The 26,599-nt window shown below is 46.6% G+C and overlaps 2 protein-coding genes across 2 annotated transcripts; both read left to right on the top strand.

Annotated features, from left to right (window-relative positions):
- Positions 1 to 11,140: 11,140 nt before the first annotated feature.
- LOC144160620 (uncharacterized) lies at positions 11,141 to 16,312 on the top strand. The gene is made up of 2 exons (XM_077691855.1): positions 11,141 to 11,852; positions 16,137 to 16,312. Exons 1-2 carry the CDS (start codon positions 11,141 to 11,143, stop codon positions 16,310 to 16,312), a joined length of 888 nt encoding a protein of 295 aa, XP_077547981.1.
- Positions 16,313 to 19,149: 2,837 nt separating this feature from the next.
- Positions 19,150 to 19,843, top strand: LOC144160843 (uncharacterized). Its single transcript, XM_077691975.1, has one exon. The coding sequence runs from the start codon at positions 19,226 to 19,228 to the stop codon at positions 19,841 to 19,843; it is 618 nt and encodes a 205-aa protein (XP_077548101.1). The 5' UTR covers positions 19,150 to 19,225.
- Positions 19,844 to 26,599: the final 6,756 nt, after the last annotated feature.

Below are 26,599 nucleotides of genomic sequence, written 5' to 3'. Positions count from 1 at the left end.
TTGCACAACCGAAGAGTCCTTCCCGAGAAATCTTCACCTTCAACCATGTGCACTTAGATGGAGGGTGCATGATTTGTTCTAGGGTCATTTGTATAGTAAAGGTGGTTTAGCAGGCGACCAAACATGGTTCTATAGGCCTCCTTGACCAAAGTAACAAGCATAAGAGGGAGGCGAACAAATGCACCGCAAGCCATAGCTTCTGACTCGGGATTGTTTTCTTCGGAGCAGGCGTTCTTACTGGTTTTAGCACATCACTGGTCACATCGGTTAGAGAAGCGACCTCACGCTGTGGCGTTGTTGGACAGGGGATAAACAGTTCTTTAAAGACGATGGCATCGATTCTTTCCCGTAGGTGTTTCCTTGACACTCAAGGAGTATAGAATGCATTCGCTGGAAATGAGTTTACTTTCAGGTGAAATGTACTTCATCACATGTTTGGCACATATTCAATGGTGATATCCTCAGACACGCGATGTGAAATAATGTTTGGCTATTGCCGATTAGCCCAGTGCCTAGCTCTTGTCTGATGACAAGTTCTAAAAACCGCAGCTTTTTCTCCTGCGTACTTTTGGCGTCAGGTCATGAGTAGAGCATGTTGGTTCCTCAAATATACGCCTCACCTCTTTCCTTCGGGTTTAGGGTGCGGCAATGCAGCAGAAGCTGAGCTCGTTCGTGGGGAACTACTAAAGTAATCTTTTTTATTTTGTTTGGAAACCAAGACAATGATGTAAAAAATGTGCGTGTTTCTAACTTACACTAAAGTCCTCATGTTTGCTTGTGTCGTCACTCAGCTTGTTTATCAGCGCTCACTCGCGATTTTGAAAGACCCTTTTCACGGTTCTGCTGGTAACCCTATGAACGATGAGCTTCCGTGGCTCCGGCAGGACGATTAGTAACGTACCGAGAGCTTTAGCTACAATAACTTATTTTTCTTTCATTAGATAATAGATGGCAATACCGAACCCACGCAGAAGCACCTGCAGTCGACTTAAAGCGCGGCTTGGGTTTGCATGGTGACTTGCTGGAGTGATACGGTGCATGTGCTCCGCCCTTCAGCAGATGCAAGCAACAGACAAGCAACAGACACCACAAATTTTTTTGACACAGTTTTTTAGAATAAAACTTTTTCGGTCATTTTCTACTGATCAGTGCATGGCTAAGAGCTCAAAAAATTCAAAAGAATCCAATAATCAGTCAGTAAACTGTCTTGCACAATCACGTATGGGAGATTCAAATGCCGCGGCGTTTGCCAAGGCAGTGTTTTTTCCGTGCGAATATTTCTCGAACCGTCGAGTATAATGCAGAACCCTGCCGATCGAACATGATTTTTTTAGTGTGGTCTTAACAGTTTCAAAGGTTTTTTATATTAAGTAACAGTACCCGTGGGGCTTACACAAAAAGGAAATTACGCCCTTTCCTTTCAAAACAGTTTAGACAGCCCACTGCGGCCAGACACAAGTGACGAATCCTAAAAGTAAACAAAGAAATGCATTAGTGTGAGGAGGAGGAATAAACGTGTATCTGAAGCTGTCAGCCCTGGGGAAGAGTCCTCATTCCAGGACCCCTTGAGTCCGTCCGGCTTCTTGTGCTCGCTTCACCAGCCAAAGCTGGTCGTTAGGGTCCGAGCTGGACAGTGCTCTATCCCAGTGCTAAGGGGAGGGGAAAGGCAGGGGGCTATGTGGGGGTTCTTATCACAGCCCAACATGATATGGTAGAGGGTGCCCGGAGCCTCGCAGAAGCGGCATTGCGAGGATTACAGGGTAGGGGCCAGAATGTGGACTCTAGTGGGGTAGAGGAATGTGTTTGTCTGAATGCCTCGGAGGTGGCGCTCTTGTTCTTTGGTGAGGCGTTTGTGCGCAGGAGGATATAGCATTCGTTCCAGACGGTAATGCTGAGTGACTTCATCGAACGACAAGAGAGGAGAGACCTGCCACTGCTCGCCGAACTATTGGCTTGCTCGGTGGGTCAACTCTCGGGCACGCTGATGGGCAGCTTCGTTGCCAGACACGGCAGAGTGGGCTGGAGCCCAAATAATCCCTACGGGATGTCCAGGAGGATGCTCGAGTAGAATTTTTTAGGCAGGTAGGGATATGCAACCGCTGGAGAAGGTTCTACAGGCTTGTTGGCTGTCTGTGATTATTATTTCTGCCGACGTTTGTGCAATCGCTAGGGAGATGGCTGCTTCCTCCACCTGCAGAGAGTGGATGGTGGGAATTGATACGCATGTAACGAGGTTTTCGGAAGTAGAAACCACAGCGGTCATAGCTCTTCGCCCGGGATATGAAGCGGCGTCTGTATAGACTGTGGCAGAGTTTCGGCCGTATCGATTAAGAATAGCTTTCGCTCTGGCTTCCCCACGAGCCTCGTGATGTGTCGGATGCATGTTGCGTGGTAAAGGGGGCCACATGAATGAACTTGCGAACCTCATCGGGAAGCTGAGTCGCATCCGCCTGCGGGTGTTGCAGAGGAGAGCGCAGGTGTAGTTGAGATAGAATGGCTGTGCCGGTAGGGGTAGAGCTCAGGCGTAAGAGTTGGCTCAAATTCTGTGCTTCCAATAATTCATCTAAGGTATTGTAGACTCCCAACCGCAAACGTTTCTGCGTTGAGGTGGGAACAGCCAGTCCTAATGCTAATTTGTACGCCTTGCGTATCAGGGCTTCTACCTTGTCATTTTAGGTCTTGGAGAGTATGGCGTAGGGGAGAGAGTAAGTAACCCTAGACACGACGAAGGCTTGAACCAGCCTGAGTACATCCTCCTTTCGCTTACCCCTCGTCTTGGTTATAATCCTGCGGATCATGTGCGATTCTTGCTCTGTGGTGTTCTTAAGTCTGTTGAGCAGTTGGGTGGTCGAGCGATCCGCTTGGAAAAGCATGCCTAACATTCTGACCTGTGGAGTCGGAACAATTACATGGCCGTCCATGTGCAGGGAGATGGTTGGCCACCCAGGAGAGAGTTTCTATTTTCCTGAGACGATCAGCAGCTCCGATTTCTGCGGCGAGCATTCTAGGCCACACTGCCGTGCATATTGATTGAACTATATAACAAAGGCGGTTTTCTAGAATATATACCTAATTATTTCGTATTGCATGTCTCTTCCACATCAAATATCAAAACTGCAACTTGTACTGGGAAGATTATCGGTGCTCTCTTTGAAGAACAGCCAAAATGGTGGCATGACCAATTTTTGTTTGTGATATAATTACAAAACTACGTAAAAATTGTATCCTCCCCTTGGAAACGGGATTATTTTAGTACGAAACACTACCGTTGGTTTATCAATATTTATTACAACAAAATTGAGAACGCGATCGAGTAGGGCTACTTTCAAACACCTTGGTGTGGGAAATTTGGGGACCTGTGAAACGAGGCCAAACTGTTTTTAAATTTGCCTAATTTTTTGGCTAAATATCATCAAGCTTTGCTTCTAGATCAAGAAAGAAGGAATTCGCCATGCTTGTACTTTTTGAGCAAATGTTTCTCATACTTAGTAGCATGAATAGCTGGGTTCAAGGGTAAAAGTTCTAAAAATATTTTACTGACTGGCCTAAACCCTAAACTGTCTGTTGTATCGGGGTCTTTGCCAGAGGCTACTGAACACTTCAAGACCTTCTCATGCCTGTAAAAAAGAAAGTTTCAATCTTCTGCTCGTGAAGTAGGACAAAAATAAAAATTTGAAAAAAAGGGCCATCTTTCGAAGTCATTTACGAGACAATGTTACCACTACTCGCGATATTTACAAAAGCTCGCACTAAATAACTTAGCATTCCATAGAACTAAAAAGGTTTTGCCATGATTTTCTTTGAACACAAAAAAGGAGGTCATATTTAACCCATCTTTTACTAGCGATCAACAGTCGAGTATCAGTTTTCCGAACCAAAAAGCCAAATTATTTTTTTTAAAGATTTCGGAAACATTAGGCGGCTGATAGAAAAGAAAACAATTCAGAATACCCATTGGCCGACTTGTTATTGTGATTGGCATTATTATAACTGTGAGGGTTATGAGGTTTCGTGACAGGAAACCCCGCATTTTCCAGAATTAGGAGAGCGATAGATTAAGCTGGAAAGAACGGAAAACACTGAAAAACCCCGAACTGGACGACGAACACGCGGGGACCGTATTTTCTAGTAAAAGAAGATCGAAGAAATACGTTAGAGAGAATAAAAACACTGGAAATTGCCAGGCTGCATAGCATCCACAAGGGGAGTTTGCTGGTACGTATCGAATAACTCTGGGACGTTGTCTCTGGGGGCTCGGCTTCAGCGCGGGCGCACGAACGGGATAGTACGGCCTCATGCCGCCGCTGCAGGGCTGGTCACGGGAATGGCACGCGCCGGTTACGTGGTCGACAGGTTCTATTCCAGCGCTGTGATCGACGGAGATGCTCCGACACTAAGTGTTTACGGCGAGTGTGGTAATAATGGAACAAAAACTAAGCGTAGCCCGCTAAAGAAACATACAGATAAATAAAGAACTTCACATATTTATTGGTTCGTTTTAGAGAATTTCAGTTGCATATATTGTACCGTGGATCATCTTTGATAAAAGAATCAGGGAATAAGGTTAGCCAGTCGCCAATAAGGACGCATAAAAGACAAGAAAGACGTGGTTTTTGAAGGCATGGTGTAATTATTGCCGTTGACATTTTGACATGTATTTTTTGGTGTCTTTACCAGCCCCATTGTCTCTATCTGTGTTCTGTTGTATTATTTTTTCTAGCGCGCGACCTTTTATTTTAACGGAAACCTTGTTTCAATCAATCAATCCACCTTGATTAGTAAAATTAAGTTTTTGAATCCAGCTAACCAGTGCCCGCTACCCTCCTAACACGAAAAAATTACGCCCACCTCCCCTCGCGGGAACCCTGGTGTGATGCGACGCTGAGGAGGGTTCAAGCGCAAGCGCAGAGCAACAGTCGGCCGAAAGGCCGCCGGAGAGCGGCACACCAGTTATATGCGCAGAGCGCCCGAAGGAGAGGAGACCGCGGAGAGAGAGAGAGAGAACTGCACATGCGCAGCACCGCGCGCAGTGCCGCAGACCGGCGGAGTGAGAGCGCGCTGGGCCGCACACGCTCTCACCTGGGCACGCGCCGGCGCTAATGCTTCAGCCGCGGCTCTGACACAACACAATCCAACACAATCCACTTTTATCCAATCCAATCCAAATCCAATCTAATCCAAGCCAAGCCAAGCCAATTCAATCCAATCGAATCCAATCTAGTGCCCCTCGCGAGAGAGTGTTCGCTGTGGAAGAGGAGAGCGCTAGAGTGGCTGCGGACAACAGCAGACGCAAGCGGACTACAACGGACGCACGCAGGAAGGACATGGCCGCCGACAAGAGATGCTCTGAGCGTCGCATCTAAAACAACAGTGCCAGTGAACCCATTGTATTACCAAGACGTGTGAAAAATACGAATAAGCGCAGAAAGAAAGAAAACGCGCGGATTCGCTCTAGCCCGGGCGTTGGAAAGAAAGTCCGTGAATTCATCGTCAATACCGAAGGCCTGTCCTGCGAGAGTACTGGCGGTGCGGGGGAGCCCGCAACACGAAGAAATGAGAAGGGTACGAAAGGGTCGGGGAACAAGTTCTCGTGATTGGCCGAGACACACTTTGCTTGCTTCTGTTTTTCGTCTTTTGGTCAAAATTTGGCGTTAGGTTTATGACTGATTGGCTCAGTCACATTTCACAACTACGCTGTGCTTACCTGAAGCTTTTGCAAAAACGGACATCTTATGTCTCCGAAAAGTGTCAGCCGCAACATGTGAAGCAATGAAAGCTGTGGCAAAAGAAAAAAACAGAGGTTTAAATTTTAAGCACCTCAAAGGCAGTATTCCTCTAGTGACGACAAACGTGTTGGCTGGGCATACTGAATCTTTTATGGGAGGGAATACGACGAATTTCGCAGGCAGAGTGATTTGGAATACGTGCGATGTGCTTCGACAATCGGCTCAAATTGCAATGACCCCGGCATGACTTTGGTAGGTATCGTGCGTGCGTTCTCTTCGAGATTGTGCTGTACCATAGAGACGTGCGCTTTTCGCCACAGGATACCCTTCCAGGCGTTGCTGTACGAATGCATTGTAAAGGAATCATGGTTTACCAAGTCAAGGATTCAAGCTAAGGTTTCACTTTGTATTTTAATTCTCTCACGTTCTGTCATATTTCGCTTTTTAAATAAAACAGGTTCAAGTCAGTCAGTTTGTGAAAACGTTATTACACACCAGTCAAAAGGGGGGCGTTAGGTGCTCCCTCCCCCCATCAGTCGGCCGGTATCCCTTGGGACTTACCGGCTTCTAGGGCGAGACCGATAATCTTGCGCTGGGTTTCGGAGGTTCGGCTGTGGAGTAGCGCCTCCCAGGATGCCACCTTTCGGTGCGGTTTCTTGTACAAAGGACACGTCCACACCATGTGGACGAGGTCCGCTCGACCCTTACATTTCCTACTTCTTGGATCGACGACTTTGGGATGCCACTTACTATATAGGACTGGGTTCTGGAAAACTTCCGTCTGCAAACGTCTCCAGTAAATCTCCTCTTTTCTACTTAGCTGCGTATCCGCAGAAGGTAGTATCTTCCTCTTCAGTCTATAATATTGCGTAATTTCACTGTAGTCACTCGGTCCTTCGTTCGACGTCATTTGGGAAGGAGGTTCGGCATGCAAGGCTGAGGCCCACGACTGGACATCAGCAGCGGCGGCATTGGCGGTGGTCGCCCGGACTGTAAGACCGCGGGCGGTCGCATGTGCTTTCTCATTCCCAAAGAGTCCCCGATGAGCTGGTGTCCACACTAACGTTACCTCTTCGGTTGTAAAATTTTTTATATTTGCGAGGATACTCCAAGCGGCGCTGGAGATCCTCTCTCGGTCGAAATTTCTGATGGCCGATTTAGAGTCGCTCACTATCGTTCTAATTTCCGGCCGGGTCATGGCTAAGGCAATAGCTACCTCCTCGGCCTCCGTCGTGTCCCTACTCAGTAACGTGCAACACGAGACTGGGACCCCGCATTCAGTAACCGCTACTCCTGCGTAAGCGGTTTTACTCTGATATGCCGCTGCGTCGGTGTAAAGGACGTCCGTCTTTTCACCGTATCTGGTTTGCAGGACTTTGGCTCTGATCTTTCGTCTAGCTTCATGACACGCGGAATGCATGTTTCTGGGCATGGGTGTTACCTTAATTTTCTCCCTGATCGACTTTGGTATTTTGCGTGTATCTTTGGCTAGTTCACTGGTCTGGTATCCCAGACGTTGGAGTATTTTTTTCGACCCGTCCTGCTGCCCAAAAGTCTCTGCTGTTGCGATGCATTTGCCACCTCTATGAGTTCATTTAAAGTGTTCGATACGCCCAAACTAAGAATCTTGGCCGTTGACGTGTCCGGAGGAAGACCTAGCGCACATTTGATTCCCGTTCTTATTATTATGTCCAACGTATTCTTATCGGATTTTGTCAGCCTCATGTAGGGGGCTATGAAAAGTATCCTACTTATACCGAAGGCCTGAAACACCCTGAGGAGGTTGGGCTCCTTCATCCCCCCAAGCTTGTTTGAGATGCGTTTCATCATTCTGCAAACATGTGCCACCGCATTTTCTAGTCGACGTATGTTCTCCGTGTTTCTGTCGGTGTCCTGGACATTCCTGAACATAAAGCCCCAGTACTCTTCTCTTGTCCCTCGCGGGGATTTGCTGTCCTCCTACTTTAAGTGTTATGTTGTGGGTGTTCCTGCTCGCTTTCCGCTTGTACTGGGAAACAAGGAACAGTGCCTCGGATTTTTCGCCGAGCACTTGAGTCCCAAAGTTTCTAGGTAGTTTTCCATTTCATCTATGGCTTGCTGTAGTATATCTTTAATGCGCCCGTCACTACCACGGTTGATCCACATAGTGAGATCGTTCGTGTAGATGGTGTATCTCAGGTCTTATATCTTATCTAGCCTCTCGGATAGTCATATCATGGCTACGTTAACCAATGTCGGAGATAGGACCGGCCCTTGAGGCGTGCCCCAATTACCTAGTTCGATGTTTCGGAGGGAGGCACCCCCTAACTCTATGTTAGCCGTACGATTTGAAAGGAAATCCCTGACATAGTTGTATGTTTCGGTCCGCACGTTTAGGGCGCTCAGGTGGTGCAGGACGGCCGAATGTCTGACGTTGTCGAAAGCTTTGGCTACATCGAGGCCAACAATGACTCTCGTATCTTTACTCGTACTGTCAATTATATCCTCCTTGATTTGTAGCATTACATCACAGACCGAACGGTTTGCACTGAAACCTATTATGGAATCTGGGTACATCCGCTCGTCTTCTAGATACCTACCAAGTCTGGTTTGAATTACATGTTCCATTAACTTGCCAACACACGATGTGATGGAGATCGGTCTTAGATTCTCTAAACCTAGTTTCTAGCCGGGTTTCGGGATGAGTGCCAGATTAGCCGTTTTCCATTCCGGTGGAAGCTCGCCCCTGTCCCAACATCTCTGCATATAGCCGGTTAGTTCACGGATGGATTCGTCATTTCGGCTCCTCAACATCTTATTGCTGACTCTGTCCAGTTATTTGTTTGCTTGTATTTCATTGTTTTTAAGGAATATAAAGAACCAATTTTTTGAAGGGTGATTGTTAATGCTTTTTGACAAGTTTTTTTTTCTGTTCGGAAAAATGAAGTTGCTTTCATGAACACCGAGTGAGCGTTATAACCGAACGCAATGATGGAACCATGCAGTCAGCAGGGCGAAGTCCGCTGAAAAGTGCCCAAATTAGTTTTGCGAATTTTATAGCGCTACTTAGGTTTTCGTGAAGGAAGGACTTCTGTATTTCCGGTTGACAGCTATGAAAGTTTTAATTACACATTTTTTAAAGAAAAAAAGCCTATCGCGAGCATTCCACTGTAGACGGCGTGGTCTCCAGCGCGTTCCGGGGTTGCGTTCCAGCGCTCACCGGATCCACGCGTTTCCGCGTCCGGCGTGTTCTAGCCTTCAGAGTCCTTCGCGAACCAGCATTTCTGTGTCCGGCGTATTTCAGCGTTACGCAGCTATAAACAGGTGAACACCGAAAGCGCAGTTCCAGCGCCGCCAGGTTTTCCGATAGGGTTGTATCTTCTAGCAGAGTAAGGTGGTCATTTTAAAAATATTACGTTATTGACTTGCCTTAGCTTCTTCAGAAACTCATATTTGTTTTTTGTTTCTGAGACTACTTAGGCCCCTAATATTAGCAATCTATTCCATTTACAACAAATGAACCATGCTGCTGGTACTGAAATTGTGTGACGTGCGGTTGACTGTAAATGCTGTATTTCCGTTTTACACTAGTGACATGCGAACGTTTAACTGCAAAGAACTTCGTCTTTTCAGCTGTTCCCCTTTGAGTCTTTCGGAGATACTAAATAGGTTTTCTTTCTGAAACAAATTTTTTTGTTAGTTCTCATAAAGATAAACTTGATCCTCCAACAACAGCTCTCTACCTTTGCTTTTGTCTCTTCAATAGTTACAGAAAGGGACCCCATAAAATTACAAATACCTACACAATGTCGACAACCAGAGGTCAGGACCCTCGCTGCCACTACGGCGCTGAGTCGCATGTGTTATATGTGAAATTGCTTTCGTTTGATTTCCTATTTCCGTGCTAAGACGGGATGCCTACTACTGGCGTTAGATTCTTGCTTTTTTTTTCTTTGTTCTCTGCCAATATGTCGGGTTCGCCAACGTCAAGATACACCATAAGGAAATTCTTCATTTATCTAGGATGCTGTGTATGAATTGTTTCGCACTACATGTGGCTTTCGAGTAAGGTCAGCCCGAATCTTTCACAGAAGTTTCATCCTTCAAAAGACCACTCAAGCCTTCGCACTCACGTTTGTAATGTCTGTCTGCAGGAAAAAGTCATTCGGTCACACTCCATGTGCTGTTCTGCATTTCAAGGAAGGGAAGGTTTATCATAAATTGAGCAGAACGACAATCACCATCATACGTGTTCAAATCGAAAATTGGTGGATGCTCTTCACGTCATAAATTGAGGAGCACGACCATCACCAACATACGTGTTCAAATCGGATATTGGTGGATGCTCTTCACGTAGTCGCTTGATTTTGCAAAACACCGAGGATGCATCGGCAGAATCCGGACTGTCGTCGCGAAGATAGTGGACGTAGTCTTTCTCGACAATGCTACGCAAGTGAACACACCTATTTGCCTCTGCTGTCAGTGGTATCATGTACCTCGTTCACGAAGTATTTCTTTACAGCACAAGCGAATGTGGGCGGACACTTTTATGGGCTTTCAAAATAGAAAGCTACAACGTCAGGTTAACATTAAAGGGTTCACATTGTGGGAACGGCGCGCAGAAGAGGAGAAAGAGGCTGTTCGGGGCACGCGCAGCGTGTGCGCGCTGGAGCGCGACGAGGAACTGAGAGAGAGAAATAACATTTATTTACACATCCGGCGTGTGGGAAGTCCCCGGCCTCGCAGGGCGCGGATGTTCCCTGTCTAAAGACTACGGCTATTAAAGTCCAATAGTACTAGGGCCTAGACCTCGAGGATGTTGTACTTCAGCTAGGCGACAGATACTCGAGTTCCTCCGCACCCGTTGGCCGGGACGTCGGTTCCCTTTCTCCGTTGCTTCGCCAAAGCCTCCTCGAGCCGCTGGATAGCCCTTCTTTGCGTCTTCGGGTCTTCGGAGCGTATCCACGCACCCACCTCTTCGGGATACGTGGCGTCCTGGCACTGCCCGTTCCCGTTGTTCATGGCACTGTTACACCCACCCCACATGATGTGGCGGAAAGTCGCTAGTTCACGTTCGCACACACTGCACTTGGCGTCCACGAACATGTCGGGGCACACGTGCCGGGCCGGGTGGTCTTCTTTCTTGTTTTGGTGTTCCGCGGTGGGCATTTTGCGGGGCGAATTACGTTGGCGTTTTTTAGTGGCTCTCGGGATTTTTCGGTAGCCCTCCTCGTGATTTGAGGCGCCTTTGTAGTGGCTTCTGTTGTTTATAACCATTTTTTCTTCCCGTGTTCGCTTCGCGGTTCGGGAGAGCATTTCTTCCCAGGGACATGACTGCCCGTGGAGCTTCTACCCGTCGGCGCCCCTTGGTTGCTTCGCGTGAGCCCGCAAGGGATGCGGACACCACTGGGCTCGTCGGCGTGCTCCGCCCGATCATGGACCTCTGCGAGGACCTCACGAACCGGCTGGCGGGTCTCGGGCTAGAAGGCGGTGGGTCCGAGCATGGGTCATCGTTCCAGCCGAGCATTTCGGTGCCACGGTTCACGGGCTACGACGACCGCAAGACCGTGGCGGACTTCCTGAGCGATCTCAATGTTTACAAGACGGCGTCGGGTGCTTCGGACGAGTTCGTGTTGACCCGTGTCCTGCCGGTTGCCCTGGAGGCATCGGCTGGTCGTTGGTGGCGCCTCCAGACCCCGTTCGCGTCCTGGGCCGACTTCGAGGCACGCTTCCGCGAGGAGTTCTTGCCTCCCGACTACGACTACCGCATCCGCCGTGAGCTGGAGGCACGTACGCAGCACCCGTGCGAAGGCTTGTTCGAATACATTCGAGCTATCCAGGAGCTCTTCAAGCGAGGTATCCTGGGTGCGTCTGACGCGGAAATGGTAAAGCAGGTCTTGCGGCGTTGCCATCCGCGCTTCCGACTTTTCCTGCACGGTCGTGATTACTCCAGTTTGGAGGAGATGGCGCGATCAGCTCGAGCAATCGAGGACGCTCTGATATCAGAGCTGAGTTATTTACCCCCTCCGCCAGTAGGGGAGGCACTTGAGCCAGCTTGCGCATGGAGAGACACCTATGAGACTTCGCCACAGCGAAGTCCACAGCCGCGTACGGCAGCGGCGGGCTTGAATTCCCCCCGCGCACGAGGTCCTTCTGCCCTTGGCAACAGGCAATTGGAGCGCGGAAGACCACTAGATGTTGCAGCCCACGGCGGGAACTCCCCGCAGCGGTTAGAGCCAGGGTTCCTGCGTTGGGGAAACAGGCCCTCTTTACTGGCAGGCTCACCGCTCCCCGACCCGAGTCTCTCCCTTGGGGGTCGGCAACGAAATCCTCTGAACTCCAGAGGTCCTTCTCGTCCGGTCGTCGAGACGGGAGGGTCGCGGGGCTACGTGCCCAATGGAAATCAAGCTGGCGGCTGTTACCGATGTGGACAGCCTGGACACTTCCGTCGGGAGTGTCCTGAGGTGATGGCTCGTCGCCAAAATATCAACAGCCATCAGGGAAACGAGTACGGCCCGCGATGCTAATGGCCACCAAAGCATCGCTATGGGCTCCGGATATGACGAACGGCGAAAACTTGTGTTTTTTACCCTCTGCTTGTCGTGTTGAAGCGCCGGTTCAGCCCATAGCACCGCATGTTTCTGTTTACGTAGTTGGAGCGGACATTGACGCCCTGATTGACACTGGCGGCAGTTTGTCGCTAATTGGCGATACAGTGTTTGAACTTTGCCGAGCACGTGGTGTCAAGTTGCGCAAGTGCAGCACCCGTTTGCAAGTAGCCAATGGTGCTGTTGTTCAAGCACGTGGTCCTGTGCGCTTGCGCATTTCTAACGCAAGCAGAAGGTGTCGGCCGCGCTTTACGTACTGCCCGGGTTTGGCGGTGCCCATGATTTTGGGCAGGGATTTCATTATTCGCGAGGGCCTCCTGCTTGACTTGGCGGGTGGTGGTTACAGATTGGGCAATGACGCAGAACTGATACCTTTTGTGGCGTCAACCCATATCTGTACCGTGCCAAGGTCAGCCGCAGTCGCAACGAAATCCGTGTTGCCTGATCGAATCAGGCAGTTGCTTGAGGAGTGTTCTTGCAGTGACTATGAGAGGGAGCAGCTCGCCTATGTGCTGGAACCGTTTGCTGAAATGTTCACGGAGGCCCCTGGGCGGACAACAGTCCTTCAACATCGCATTGACACGGGAGACGCCCCTCCTTGGAGCTGCAATCCACGGCCGCTCAGCATCCAGAAGAAGGCGAAACTGGATGTCGCCCTTGACGAGATGCTGAACACGGGGGTTGTGCGGCCGTCGCAGAGTGCCCATGCTTCTCCAGTCGTGTTGGCGCCAAAAAAGGACGGCAGTGTACGTCTCTGCGTGGACTACCGTCGTCTCAACGACGTAACTGTAAGAGACGCATATCCTTTTCCTGCCGTAGAATCTATCATTTCCTCGCTTGGTGGTGCCCGCGTGTTTACCACTCTAGATTGCTCACGCGGCTTTTTGCAAATTGAAATGCACCCTGATGATATTCCTAAAACCACCTTCACATGCTACAGGGGTGTTTTCGTGTTTGTGCGCATGCCGTTTGGGCTGAAGAACTCCCCGAGCTCGTTTCAAAGATTAACAGACATCGTCTTTGACGATGTACGTTATAAGTACGCGATAGCCTATATGGATGACGTCGTCGTCTTTTCGCGCACATTTGAGGAGCATCTTGTGCATCTCAGAGATGTGCTTGACCGCATGAAACGCGCCGGTCTCACCATCAATCCTAAAAAGGTCCAACTCGCGACAAGCAAAGTTGAATTGCTCAGCTTTCTCGTGGACAAGGGAGAGCTTCGTCCTAACGATGCCAAACTGAAAGCAATTACAGAGTATCCGTGCCCGCGTGACGTTAAGAGCTTGCAGCGCTTCTTGGGCATGATAGCCTTTTACCGCAGCTTCATCCCTCATTGTGCGGAGCTATCACGTCCGCTGAACCAGCTACTACGGAAAGGCGTGAAATGGCAATGGACAGAGGCTGAACAGCAAGCTTTTGAAGCACTGTCTCGCGCAATCGCGACAACAGCGGCGTTAAGGATACCGGACCTTAACAAACAATTTGTGTTGCAGACCGATGCTAGCGACTATGGACTGGGTGCAGTGCTAATGCAGGAGTTTGAGGGCGTTCTCCGTCCGGTTGCATTTGCTAGCATTACGCTCATTCCGGCTGAGCGCAATTACACGGTCACAGAACGTGAGTGTCTGGCAATTGTGTTTGCACTAAAGAAATTTGACATGTATCTTGACGGTGCCTCTTTCACCATTCAGACAGACCACATGGCATTAACGTGGCTGCAGCGTTTGCAGAACCCAGCTGGTCGTCTTGCGCGCTGGGTGCTTGCGCTTCAGCGCTACGATTTTACTATCCAGCACAGGAAGGGTTCGCAAAACCAAGTCGCTGACGTGCTATCGCGCGCGCCCCTGCCGCCATCTTCGGACGCGGAAGCGCCGGCGCTGGTGGCTGCAGTGGATGCTGACGCACGCTGGGGTACGCTGGTGAGCAGGGCAGATCTTCTCGCGGCGCAACGTGCCGACGGACTCTGCCGTAAGATCATTGAGCACGTCGGGGCACAGGGCGCAGCTCCCACCAGCAACAGCGGTGAGTTTGATACATATGTGTTGGCGGAAGACGGTCTCCTGCTACGGTATATCCCGCAGGACGATGAAGAAGCTAATTCCCCATTCCGCGCTGTTGTACCCCGTAAGCTTCGGAGGGCTTTCATCCGTTACTTTCACGATTCAGCTCTGGCTGGACACAGCTCTGGCAGCAAATCTTATGAGAAGTTATGTCGGACTGTCACGTGGCCGGGAATGAGGCAGGATGTGCTGTGGTACGCCAGGAGCTGTCACGTGTGTCAGACAGCAAAACCCCGAGTCGGTTGCCCGCCCGGATTGATGCAGTCTGTTGAGAGTAAGAGCCCCTGGCAAATCGTTGCTTGCGATATCATGGGCCCTTACCCCCGCAGCCCGCGTGGGAATTGTTATTTGTTTGTGGTGACGGACCATTTCACGAAGTGGGTAGAGCTGTTCCCGCTACGTACCTTCAATACACCGAATTTATGGAGGTGCCTAATGGAAGTGTTTTCGCGCTTTGTGTTCCCCGCACAGCTCATAACGGATAATGCAACGTATTTTACGAGCAAATTGTTTGAGGACAACTGCCGAGCTGTAGGCGTGAAACACAAGCGTACGACCACCTATCACCCTCAGACAAACATAACTGAGCGTGTGAATCGCAACCTCAAGGCGATGCTAATTGCTCATACGGAGCAACACAAGGATTAGGATGCTAAGCTGCCTGAGATTGCATTTGCCACTCGCACCACGGTGAATCGTTCAACCGGGTTTACGCCGGCTTATCTGAATTACGGTCGGGAGATGCCATTTCCTCTCGACAGGACACTTCCAGAAACGGACGCGGGTTCTGGTCTGTCGCCTCATGCTGTGGCCGTCCGCCAGCGCCTGCGTGACGCTATACAGGCTGCCCGGGAGCAGCTTGATGTTGCTCGTCTCCAGCAGGCGGAGCAGTACAACCGGGGTCGTCGAGATGTTCAGCTTGCGGTTGGCGACATGGTTCTCCGGCGCACTCATCCGCTGAGCGACGCTTCACGCAAGTTCTCCGCGTCGCTAGCTCCTAAATGGGAGGGCCCTTTTACCGTAAGCGAGAAGCTGTCTTCCATCACGTATCTTTTACGCAACAACGGGACCGGTGAACATGCAGGCCCGGTTAATATAGCCGACCTTAAACGGTACCATGCGGACTGATCATGTTTCTCTTTTCAGAGGACGCCTTCGCCTAGCGTTGCGTATGGGCTCTAGCGAAATAGCAGAATTAGTTTTTTTTCTTTTACTATCCACATTTTCCTTTTTCTCCTCTGTTTATTCTTGACCTGTCTTTTCTGTAAAGCCTTGATCAGTCCTTTATGGTTATTGTGGGGTTCACTTGTTCCGTAGTACCAGCTTGGCTTCCTCTTTTTTGTCCCCTTTCAATATTTTTTGTTTGTATGTTCTTCTGCACGCTCTCGTAGATGCCCCCGCCACCACGCAATCTTCCTGGGCCCTCTAGGGGATGGGGTCATTCTGCGTACGCACAGCCCGTTTCAATCCCTGGCTTCCCCGGGCGCCACGTCACCGCCCTCCAACACTTCGCACCGTCGCCACCTGAACGGTCGTGGAGGCAGATCGCTCGGTTGGCTGGGTGTCCCGCCTCCACTGGGCACTCCAGCCCCGTCCTGAACGTGGCAATCCCGCGGCCGATATCCCAGAGCCTTTCCGGGGCCGTTTACTCTCGGATCAACATCCCCAGGAACCTCCATCCATCTATACGACAGAGGAGCTCCGTCGCCTTTGCCCTTACGGCCGGGTGCCGCAAATCCATGTGCCCACACACCTGGCAGGTGCTCTGCACCGTGACTGCATGGCTGCCGCCATTGCTGCAGCGTCGGCCTCCGCAGGACCCCGAACTGAAGACTCAGTCGCTGCTGCCTTTGCCCTGCTGCTTCACCACCGCCCGGACCTCCTCCACGACCCTCTCCCGGCCAACCACGTCATCGACATGCCCGACGAGTCTTGACTTTGTTTTTGGAGGGGGGAAGAGTGTGGGAACGGCGCGCAGAAGAGGAGAAAGAGGCTGTTCGGGGCACGCGCAGCGTGTGCGCGCTGGAGCTCGACGAGGAACTGAGGCAGTGCGTGCCTGGGCTTGGAGAAGATCAGACGTCTCCGGACGGGTTCGAGTCAGAGCTAACTAAAGGTGTGGTTTCTGGGGACTCGGTGTCTTTCTTGGGAGCCGCGGCCGGGCGCTAAGACCCCGGTACCACAACATCAAAGTTAAACAGATTTTCTACTAGGATAAAAGTTTCTCGTTTTACGAACTACAATAAAAATTTTGAAGAAGCACATCTGTTTACCTTCCCCGGGAGCCTGAGAGGTGGACAGTTGGACAGATGAAATTTTTTGTAAATAAAACTTGCCTGTACACGTACAACGATAATATACACTCTTCCATGGCGATTACATTTCAAACATTCTCAGTATGAGCAGAGTTGTTACTTGTTGTAAATGGGGCATAATCACACAATTGCAATTAAGCGCCGTCAGAAACGAGAAATATTAGTGCCTGACAAATCTCAGGGCATGCAAAAACAAAATATTGCTAAAATAGCAACCCTACTTAACGCCTTACGCAAATAACAAGTTGACTTAATAGGTAAATATGACTGCTCTTACCACTTTTATTTATATCAGTCACGTTATTTTTTAAATCTGCAAAAACAGCTATGTTTATTTGTCTTATTTTCCTGAGAACTGCTACTCAGTTCTTATCTGACGTAAAAAATATGTTGAAGGTGACGTCATTTTTTCGAGATCAAACGAAAACATTGCGACACATTTCTAGCTTTCTAGAATACTGAGGTATTGAGCGCCCTTTGGTGTAAATATCGCAAAAATTTCTATTCATTCTTTTTTAAAAAATGACTTCCAAATGTGGCCTTTCTTTTCACATTTTCATTTTCTGCAGCAATATCAAAGCAGTATTTTGAACGTTGTCTTTTTTAGCGCAATGATCAGAGTATGACGTGTTCAGTAGGTCCTGTAAACATATTAAAACTTGAGAGCTTTGGCTTTACGCCAAAAACAAAAAACAATTTTTTAAAACATCCACTTGTAAACTGGAACAAGATTGCTTTCGGTTAGAAATTTGAGTAGTACCGTGTAAAAAATATAAACATTACGAATTCAATTTTTCTGGACCGGAAGCAAAGCTTCCAAATAATTTGTCAATAATTAGAAAGAAATGAAAATGTTCGATTTAGTTGACAGCTCCCCACATTTCCCCAACCCAAGTAAAGTGGCAAGTAGCCCTGCCCGATAGCGTTTAATAATTGTTCTACTAAACAAACTATGGTATTTAAAACTGGAACAATGCCAGTTCTATGGTGAGAATTCAGTGTTCTAGACAATATTAAATATCATCAAAAAATGGTGATGGCACAACAATGCCGGTCCTTAAAAGAACACGGCCTCCAGGAAATAGAAACCACAAATAATGCTTTCCAATTTTTTGCAAAAAAACATTACAGCTCTTCATTTTATTCAATATTGGCAGCGTTGCTCGTTATTTTGCTCGTTACTCGTTGCTCGTTGCTGCAACAACATCAGAAAGTTACACAAATTCATTCTACTAATTTTTCTACTCAGCGTGAGTTTTCTCTCTTCAAGTGATTCTGCAACCAAATATGTGACGCTATTTTTAAGTTTAAGCCATGTTTATAAATATGGTGCGGTATGGTTAAATAAAATTTTGAATAGAACTTTATATTTTACATCTATCTTACACCAGAGACTGGCTTTCTGCATCATTTGGCTTTTCTTTTCTTCAAAATTGTGTATGTTGTTTGCGGCTGTGTAGACACAAAATAAAAAATAGATATGTAGGGAAATTTTGTAGTGAGAAGTGGACTGCTCCGATGATCACATCGGAGCAGTCCAGGCAGCCGCTGGGAGGAATCGCTACTAAAACCACTGCATTTTTTTCGCAGCCGGAATCTTCAGCGGCACAGCCTTTGAACAGTCATGGACCCTTCATCGTAGCATCGCAAACGTGCCGGCAGCAGAGAAATCGGCATCCGAGCGACGAAAGCGCCTGCGCAGCCAGAGAGACACGGACGTCACGGCATGAACGGCTACATAAGGGCTTGCTGACCAGGAAGGGCCATCACATCGGAGCAGTCCAGGCAGCCGCTGGGCGGAATCGCTACTAAAACCACTGCATTTTTTTCGCAGCCGGAATCTTCAGCGGCACAGCCTTTGAACAGTCATGGCTCCTTCATCGTAGCATCGCAAACGTGCCGGCAGCAGAAAAATCGGCATCCGAGCGACGACAGCGCCTGCGCAGCCAGAGAGACACGGACGTCACGGCATGAACGGCTACATAAGGGCTTGCTGACCAGGAAGGGCCATCACATCGGAGCAGTCCAGGCAGCCGCTGGGCGGAATCGCTACTAAAACCACTGCATTTTTTTCGCCGCCAGAATCTTCAGCGGCACAGCCTTTGAACAGTCATGGCCCCTTCATCGTAGCATCGCAAACGTGCCGGCAGCAGAGAAATCGGCATCCGAGCGACGACAGCGCCTGCGCAGCCAGAGAGACACGGACGTCACGGCATGAACGGCTACATAAGGGCTTGCTGACCAGGAAGGGCCATCACATCGGAGCAGTCCAGGCAGCCGCTGGGCGGAATCGCTACTAAAACCACTGCATTTTTTTCGCAGGTACGTGCAAAGGCTATCGCAGCCATTAAGTTATACATTGGCTACTGGACTGCTCCAAGTGTGTGCTAGAAATGGGCGACAGACAACCCTCCACGATAAAAGAGCTTTGTAAGGCACTCGCGGACATGGCTGAGAAGTTTCAAAAAAGTCAGGGCGAATTAAAAGCAGATCTTACTAAGGTTTTTGAAACTGAACTTGGCGCTGTGAAAAAAGGCATGGATTTCATCAACAAGATGTTTGAGGAATTCAAAACCGAAATTACAGACGTCAGGAAAGAACTTGCTGATGCTAGGGCAGAACAGCAGGCGGTGAGGATAGAAACCAGCCGCCTCATGAAAGAGCTGAACGAAACGAAGAAGGAGCTCATTGATCTGCAGCAATACAGCCGCCGGGAAAACCTGGAGATAAAGGGAATACCGGAAGTTCAGAATGAGGATCTTCTGGCCACAACTACAGCCATCTCCGCCTGTCTCAAGGTTCCGGTCAAAGAATCGGATATTGATGTTGTTCATCGTGTGCCTACCAAAGATAAAACTAAATCCAACATCATTGTCAAATTTACATCACGTGCAGCAAGGGACAAAATACTAAAGGAAGCAAAAAAATTACGGTTGAACACATCCAACTTGGGTCTCCCTGGAACAGAACCAATATATATAAATGAGCATCTCTGTCCTGCAAAAAAGGTTCTTCTAGGGTGTGCTCTGAAGGCGAAACGCGATAAAAATTGGAAGTTCACGTGGGTGGCAGATGGAAAAATCCTGATGCGCAGAACGGATAACTCCAGGGCCGTTCACATTTCATGCATGGATGATCTTGCTCAAGTGGTATAAGAACCATTCAACTGATACGAAGTGAAAGTCCGAATATGGCTTACACCACAGCTCAAATTGAACATATGCGACTTGCGCATGGTTATCTGACCGTTTTGCACTGTAACGTACGTAGCATACGAAAGAATTTGGATACTTTGATTGCTTATGTGTCTAAATTTACGTTCAGCTTCGATATAATCGCGGTTACGGAAACTTGGCTTAGAGAGGGCGAGACAGCAGAAATTCACGGTTACTATATGCATTCCCAACCTAGAAAATGTTCGGCACGTGGAGGGGGCGTAGCGCTGTTTCTAAGACGGAATGTAGATAGCTACTATCTCAACGAATGCACGTTTACTAAAGGCGCAATAGAATCCCTTTTTGTTCGCATCAAAGGCGGTATCACTGTCGGTGTTATCTACCGTCCTCCAAACTCAAGCAAAAGCGATTTCATTTCGGCCATGGAAAGTATTTTGTTATCTACTACAACATCGAATGATTCTTTAATTATTTGTGGTGATTTTAATATTGATTTGTCAAAGGATGATTGCCCCGATTATACATATTTGCTACCTTCAATTCACGTCCAAAATGTTATCGCAGAACCTACACGAATAACCAATAACTCGGCCACTTTAATTGATCACATACTATGCAACATTGATATGAATGTATCTGCTGGTGTATGGGATGTTGCTATCGCTGACCATTGCCCAACGTTTGTGTTTTTGCCCCAAAAATACCAGAATTCCGTGTCTGATGTTACCGTGAAACGGAAAACTCGAGTAGATTATGATCTCGTAAGAACGTTACTGAATTCTGTCTCTTTTGAAGACATGTATGATGAGGACGTACAGATAGAATGTGAAACCTTTGTGCAAAGCATTACAAGGGCAATTGAACAATCAACGCGTCAGTGTTCCCGACATAATTACCAACAAGCAATTTGTCCTTGGTTGAGTACTGCTATACTTGACGTGCTCAAAAAAAAGGATTCATATTACCGAAGATGGAAGAATAATAAAACAAATGACTACTACCATAGTCAATTTAAGTATTACCGGAACAAGTCGGTCGCAATGATGAGGAAGTCAAAAAAACAATATTACACAGATCTTATCGCTCGTCAAGGGGGTGATAATAGGAAGGTCTGGAGAATTGTAAATGATGTTATCGGAACGAGCCGGAAAGATACCGTTGCACCCGACAACCCCTCTACTGATGTCTGTAATTATTTCAATACCTATTTCACCAACATAGGTAAAATTGATAGCAACAGACCTATCGCAGACGAAGCTGAAGATTTTCCAATGACCAATAATGTTTTCAATATTAATACAGTAACGCAGGGAGATATAATAAATATCGTAAACCAGCTATCGGAGAATAAAGCTGTCGGTTATGACGCAATACAAGCGAAAGTAGTCAAACAAAACATTGACATTCTGTCGGTTCCCCTTCATCATATAATTAATCATGCAATTAACTCCGGTTCTTATCCAAATGTACTTAAAATTGCACGAGTTGTTCCAGTTTATAAGACTGGAGATCCGAACAATCCAAATAGTTACAGACCAATATCTGTGTTAAGCGTAATTAATACCATTTTCGAGAAATTAATATCTATACAGCTTAAAAAATATCTCCAGGAAAATCACGTAATTTGCCCGCAGCAGCATGGGTTTGTTCCCAACAGGACTACTTCCTCGGCCGTTGTAACACTTGCTCAAGTTATAAACAGCGCTCTTCACAAAAATCAGTTGGCAATAGGAGTGTTTTTGGACATTAAGAAAGCTTTTGACTCGGTTAATCATTCAATTCTAATAAATAAACTGGAAAAATATGGTATAATTGGCAACTCCCTTAAATTCTTTGCGAGCTATCTTTCATCTAGAAAACAGAAAGTGGTAATCGATAATCACCATTCTTCATACAGTGACTTAACATGTGGTGTTCCGCAAGGATCAGTTTTAGGTCCTATTTTATTTTCCTTGTATGTAAATGATCTCCCACTCGCAATACAGAACTCCAAAATACTAATGTATGCGGATGACACCGCAATTATATTTTGCGGTGATTCTCTATCTGAAATGCAAGATACCATACTAGCTGAAATGGACAGTATCTACTCATGGTTTTTGAAAAGTAAGTTAACCATAAACACCGACAAAACTAAATGTGTCATCTTTCACTCGAGGAGAAAAGTAATTGATAATAGTTCTTTTAGTGTGTATATAAACGACAAACCAATTGAGAATGTAACTTCCTTCAAATATCTGGGTGTTGTCTTTGATTCACACCTACATTGGAAAGAACAAATACAAAAGGTGTGTAAAAAACTTGCGTTTAGTTGTTTCACGTTAACCAAAGCGCGGTCTTTCTTCCCATGTAGTATGCTACGATCTTTATACTTCACTTTATTTCAGTGCCACATTATTTATTGTACGGAAGCCTGGGGGCTTACCTATGAAACATATTTTATGCCGTTATATCGATTACAACGACGAGCACTAAGAATAATATCATTTTGTGCATTCAACCGTCCTGTCAATACAATTTTTCAGGAATTTCGTGTACTTTCTTTTTCAACTATTCGGGAATACAAAATATCTCTTTTAGTAAACACAATTATAAACCATAACTTTCCTGTACCCTTAGCACGTTTTTCTATCCCTGTTCGGAGCACTAGGCAAGCATCCAACGCCAACTTCAACTTGCCAATGTGTCATAACGTTTATGGCGAAAGGCTTATTGAATTCTACGGTGCCAAAGTGTGGAACGATGTACCTATTCAGGTGAAAACTGCGAGGAACTTCAAATTGTCTTGCAAGATGTTTTATTTGGATAAACAGAATGTAGTTTAATGATGCGATTGTGATTATGGTGGATGTTTATACTGTTTTGTGTTTCATTTATTCTTTGCCTATTTTGTTCATTTTCTTTATCTTCGAAACTTGGTGGATACCTGCGACTCATTTGTATGTGTATTTTTGTATTGGACCGGAAACTAGCCTCCTGGCTATCGGTCCAAATAGTCTGTAAACCTTTTTCCTGTCTTGTGATAATAAAGCTCTTGATTGATTGATTGATTGATTGATTGATTGATTGATTGATTGAAACTACTTCCGTCTTCCTTGCAGAAGCCCGCACTCGTTAGGCCAAGCCTGGCAACCAGAACTAAAGAAAATTGTATATGCAAGAGGGTGCAGGATAGGATTGTCATTCTCGTGTTTAGCTCAAAACACAGACACGGGTCAAATGTATTCAGGTAGGCAATTTTCGTTTCTGTGTCTCGACATTCGGGCCAGCAGGCCTATTGTGGAGCATTCATTTCTGCGCGCAATTGCGTCATTAACTGACAACAAAATTATACGTAAAAGGAATGGAGTACGCTATGTGGTGCATATCTGGTAGGGAAGCCTGTGGGAGTACAAAATAGCTGGAGTGAAAAATTATTTCAAAATAGTTAAATCATATGTATATCAAAAATGTTTCTAACTTCAGTTTCAGCAATTTGTGTTGATGATGACGTTCTTTATATAAACCTAACTTTTTTTGTAGCGGTAGTATGCATCATTGTTCGAAATGTCGCTAAAAATGACATCGAAGCTTTGGACGTATAATTTTGCCATAAAGAAACAAACTAAACAGTCGCACTTTTCACGAAGTGAAGTGAGTAGGCTACATATAATTTTGGGGGACACCTGCCACATCTTTCCTTCTACAAACGTGCCACTGCAATATTTTCGTGAATCTATTCTTTGTAAATAGCTTTTCATGAGTGCCCATTTGTTTTGTAAATATATTTTTTTGCCAGAATGTGTTTTCTTTATTTGTATTTGGTATCCGAAATGTTTACCGCAAATTTCAAAATTTGCTGACGTATACGAAAGCCGCCAACCTGCTCGCACAGAAAACATTGGCGGGTCTCATTTTAGGATGTGATTGGGCTGCCTGGAGCCTACATAAAAATATTTATTGCCCTAACGGGAATAAATCTAATGACTATCAGGCGTTTTATAATGTCATGTTGCCAAACAGAATGCAGCTTCTTTGGGTAAAGCAGGTTAACTTGAGCCTGGCCCACGAAGACACAAAAAAATACTGATTCGTCGAAGCAAAAGCCATCAGAATTACCTGAACAGGCGATAGTTGTCGAAGAGTCTGCCGGGGCTTTTCCTTGCGAGTTTTTACGTTTCCGCGTAACCATTTTCCGAATATATAAAATACCGGCATCCCTGGAGGTACTAAAAGGATATTGTTGTCCAGGAATTACCGGGTGAAACACTCTCACTATAAAAAGACAATGTCTTTGCAGCATTCACAATAATGAAGAAAAACACGCGCTTTGAACCCAGAGGGAGCATCTGCGGGATTCCGGCTTTGGCAGCTAAACAACGCAGTAAGCAAAACACAAAGCATGCTACGCGGCATGATATTCAAGGCATTACAGTAGTGACCTACTTACTGAGATGCTTTAAACTATGTGGTTAAATATTGTTGGAGATTAGAAGTAAATATCGAAAAAAGATTGTTTTTTAGACACATAAAGCCAAGTAAAAATTGAAAAATATAAGAAAAATTGGTACCCTTTCACTGTGTGGAGAAGTATGAAGTGAAAACTATACACAGTGCTCAAACAGCCCAAAACAAAACACGTGGGTTTGTAATGTGCGATCGAGAAACTAGCACGTAGCCCAATGAAACTGTCAATTATTTGAGATTTATTCTAGTGGGCGAACATATAGCTGTCTCTTTCCGTCTTTGTAAAACACCAACCCAATCCGAACAACCACTAAGAACCACGGAAAGTCCTCATTGGGAAGGTGGACGTACGCGTTTAATCCTCCCGGGAGCACAACTGACAAGTCATCAGCCAGGGCGTAAAATCCACATCAGGGCATGCACGCCCAGCACCTCCCCCTTCCCTCAACGGCGGAATCCTACTTGGTGAACCGGAAAACCGTTATGCGCCCTTACTTAGAAGTACCGTAACCGCCAAAATGGTCGCTTAAAAATTCCTTTAAGCTCAACAAGAATTATTGGTTTACGTCGACGTTGCTGTTCATAGGGGAGAGACTCCCAGCTAGTCGGCGAGCTCAAACTTGCAGCGCCGCTGCGGCGTTCTGTAGTTTTGCGCCAATTCGTGCTCCTGCTCAAACAGACGCTCCTTCGGTGCCCATTGTTACTCCTTCGACCGAACGTCTAATGTATATCACTAGGAACACATAGACTGGAACGACTCGAGCTTTATTCTAAATTACAAATATGTGGCTGTCCGTTACCATGCCACGTCATACGCGTCTCACTGTCACATCTCATCAAAATGTTTCATATCTTTTGTACAAGTAGACCTGCCCGATCCCTATTTAAATATTTTCCTCATAAACAACTATATTATTTAGAACTGGAAAAATGGTAGTTTATTGTGATAATACCGCGTCCTACACAGTATTTGAATTTTCATCTCTACAAATGGTCACGGCACCACTTTCGCTTACCTTATCACAACAGACCCTTCTGTAAATACAAAGAAGTAATAATTCTTTCCAATATATCGCAGAAATACATTACAGCTTTCGATTTCATAAAAGTTTGGCAGCGTTGATCGTACCTTTAGGTGAGCACAAAGCGAGAAGGTGACAGAAATTTGATAAACAAATTTTGCTGCTCCGTATGAGTTATTTTCTACTCAAGTGATTCTGCCTCCACATAGATGAGGCTATTGTTATGTAAGCGGAAGCCATATTTATAAATAATGCTATTTTATGTTTAATTGAAAAAAATGGTATAGAACTTATATTTTACATCTATTATATGCCAGATACCGGCTTTCTTCATTTGGGCTTTTAGTTTCCTGCAAATTTTTATGTTGGCTGTGGCTGTGTAGATAAACGTTTTTTTTTTAATTTTGTGGCGAGAAATAAAAACTACTTACACTTTCCTGCAAGAAGCATGCATTCGTGAGGCCAAGCTAGGTTACCAGAACTCAGCAAAATTTAATATGCAAGAGGGTGCAGGATACGATTGTCATTTCCGTGTTTAAGCGCAAAACGCACATACAGGTTAAACGAATTGCCGTACGCATTTTTCGCTTCTGTGTCTCCACCTCTGCGCCAGCAGACTCATTATCACACAGTGCAGCGTTCATCTTTGCGCTTACTTGCTTTTTTAGTGACAACCTCATTAAACGTGAGAGAAACGGAGTGCGCTATGTGGTAAATATCTGGTAATAGAGCCAGCCTGTGTGAGTTCAAAATAGGGTGAGTGTAATATTGTTTAAAAATAGTTCTATCAAAGATATACCAAGAAAATTAGCAGTAGCTGAGCTCGGCTATGCCAGTATTTACGTAGCGTGAGCTACGATTCAGCTGATTATTCTTAGGTGTCCTTGTGGTCTAGGATTAGCTCATTGTCATGCTTACTTTTGTTAAACGATTTCCAAACTCATCCAATCTAGTCCAATTCAGTGCAGTCCAGTCCGGTCTATTCCGGTCTAGTCCATTCCAGTCACTGCTCCTCGTGCATGGCTCCTCCCGCAGCACTGCTCTCCAGGAGCCACGTGAAACTGCCATGAAGCGGCTGCGGCGCAGCGTCAGACTTGGCTACTGCGCAGCGGAAGTGCACAGCTAGGCACGAGCCGGTGGCGGTGCGTCTGTCGCGGCTATGACGTCACTCCTCTGGAATGTGGAGACTCAATTTTCTACACACCCGTACTCAAATCGGATTGGATTACAATGCAACACAATCCAATTTAACCCAACCAAAACCAAT

The sequence above is a fragment of the Haemaphysalis longicornis genome, unplaced genomic scaffold (genome assembly GCF_048455015.1).
Source record: "Haemaphysalis longicornis isolate Haplotype H1 unplaced genomic scaffold, Haemaphysalis longicornis Haplotype H1 scaffold_11, whole genome shotgun sequence".
Classification (NCBI taxonomy): Eukaryota; Metazoa; Arthropoda; class Arachnida; order Ixodida; family Ixodidae; genus Haemaphysalis; species Haemaphysalis longicornis.
Note: the sequence above shows the minus strand (reverse complement) of the source record. Positions and strands in the feature narration are given on the sequence as shown.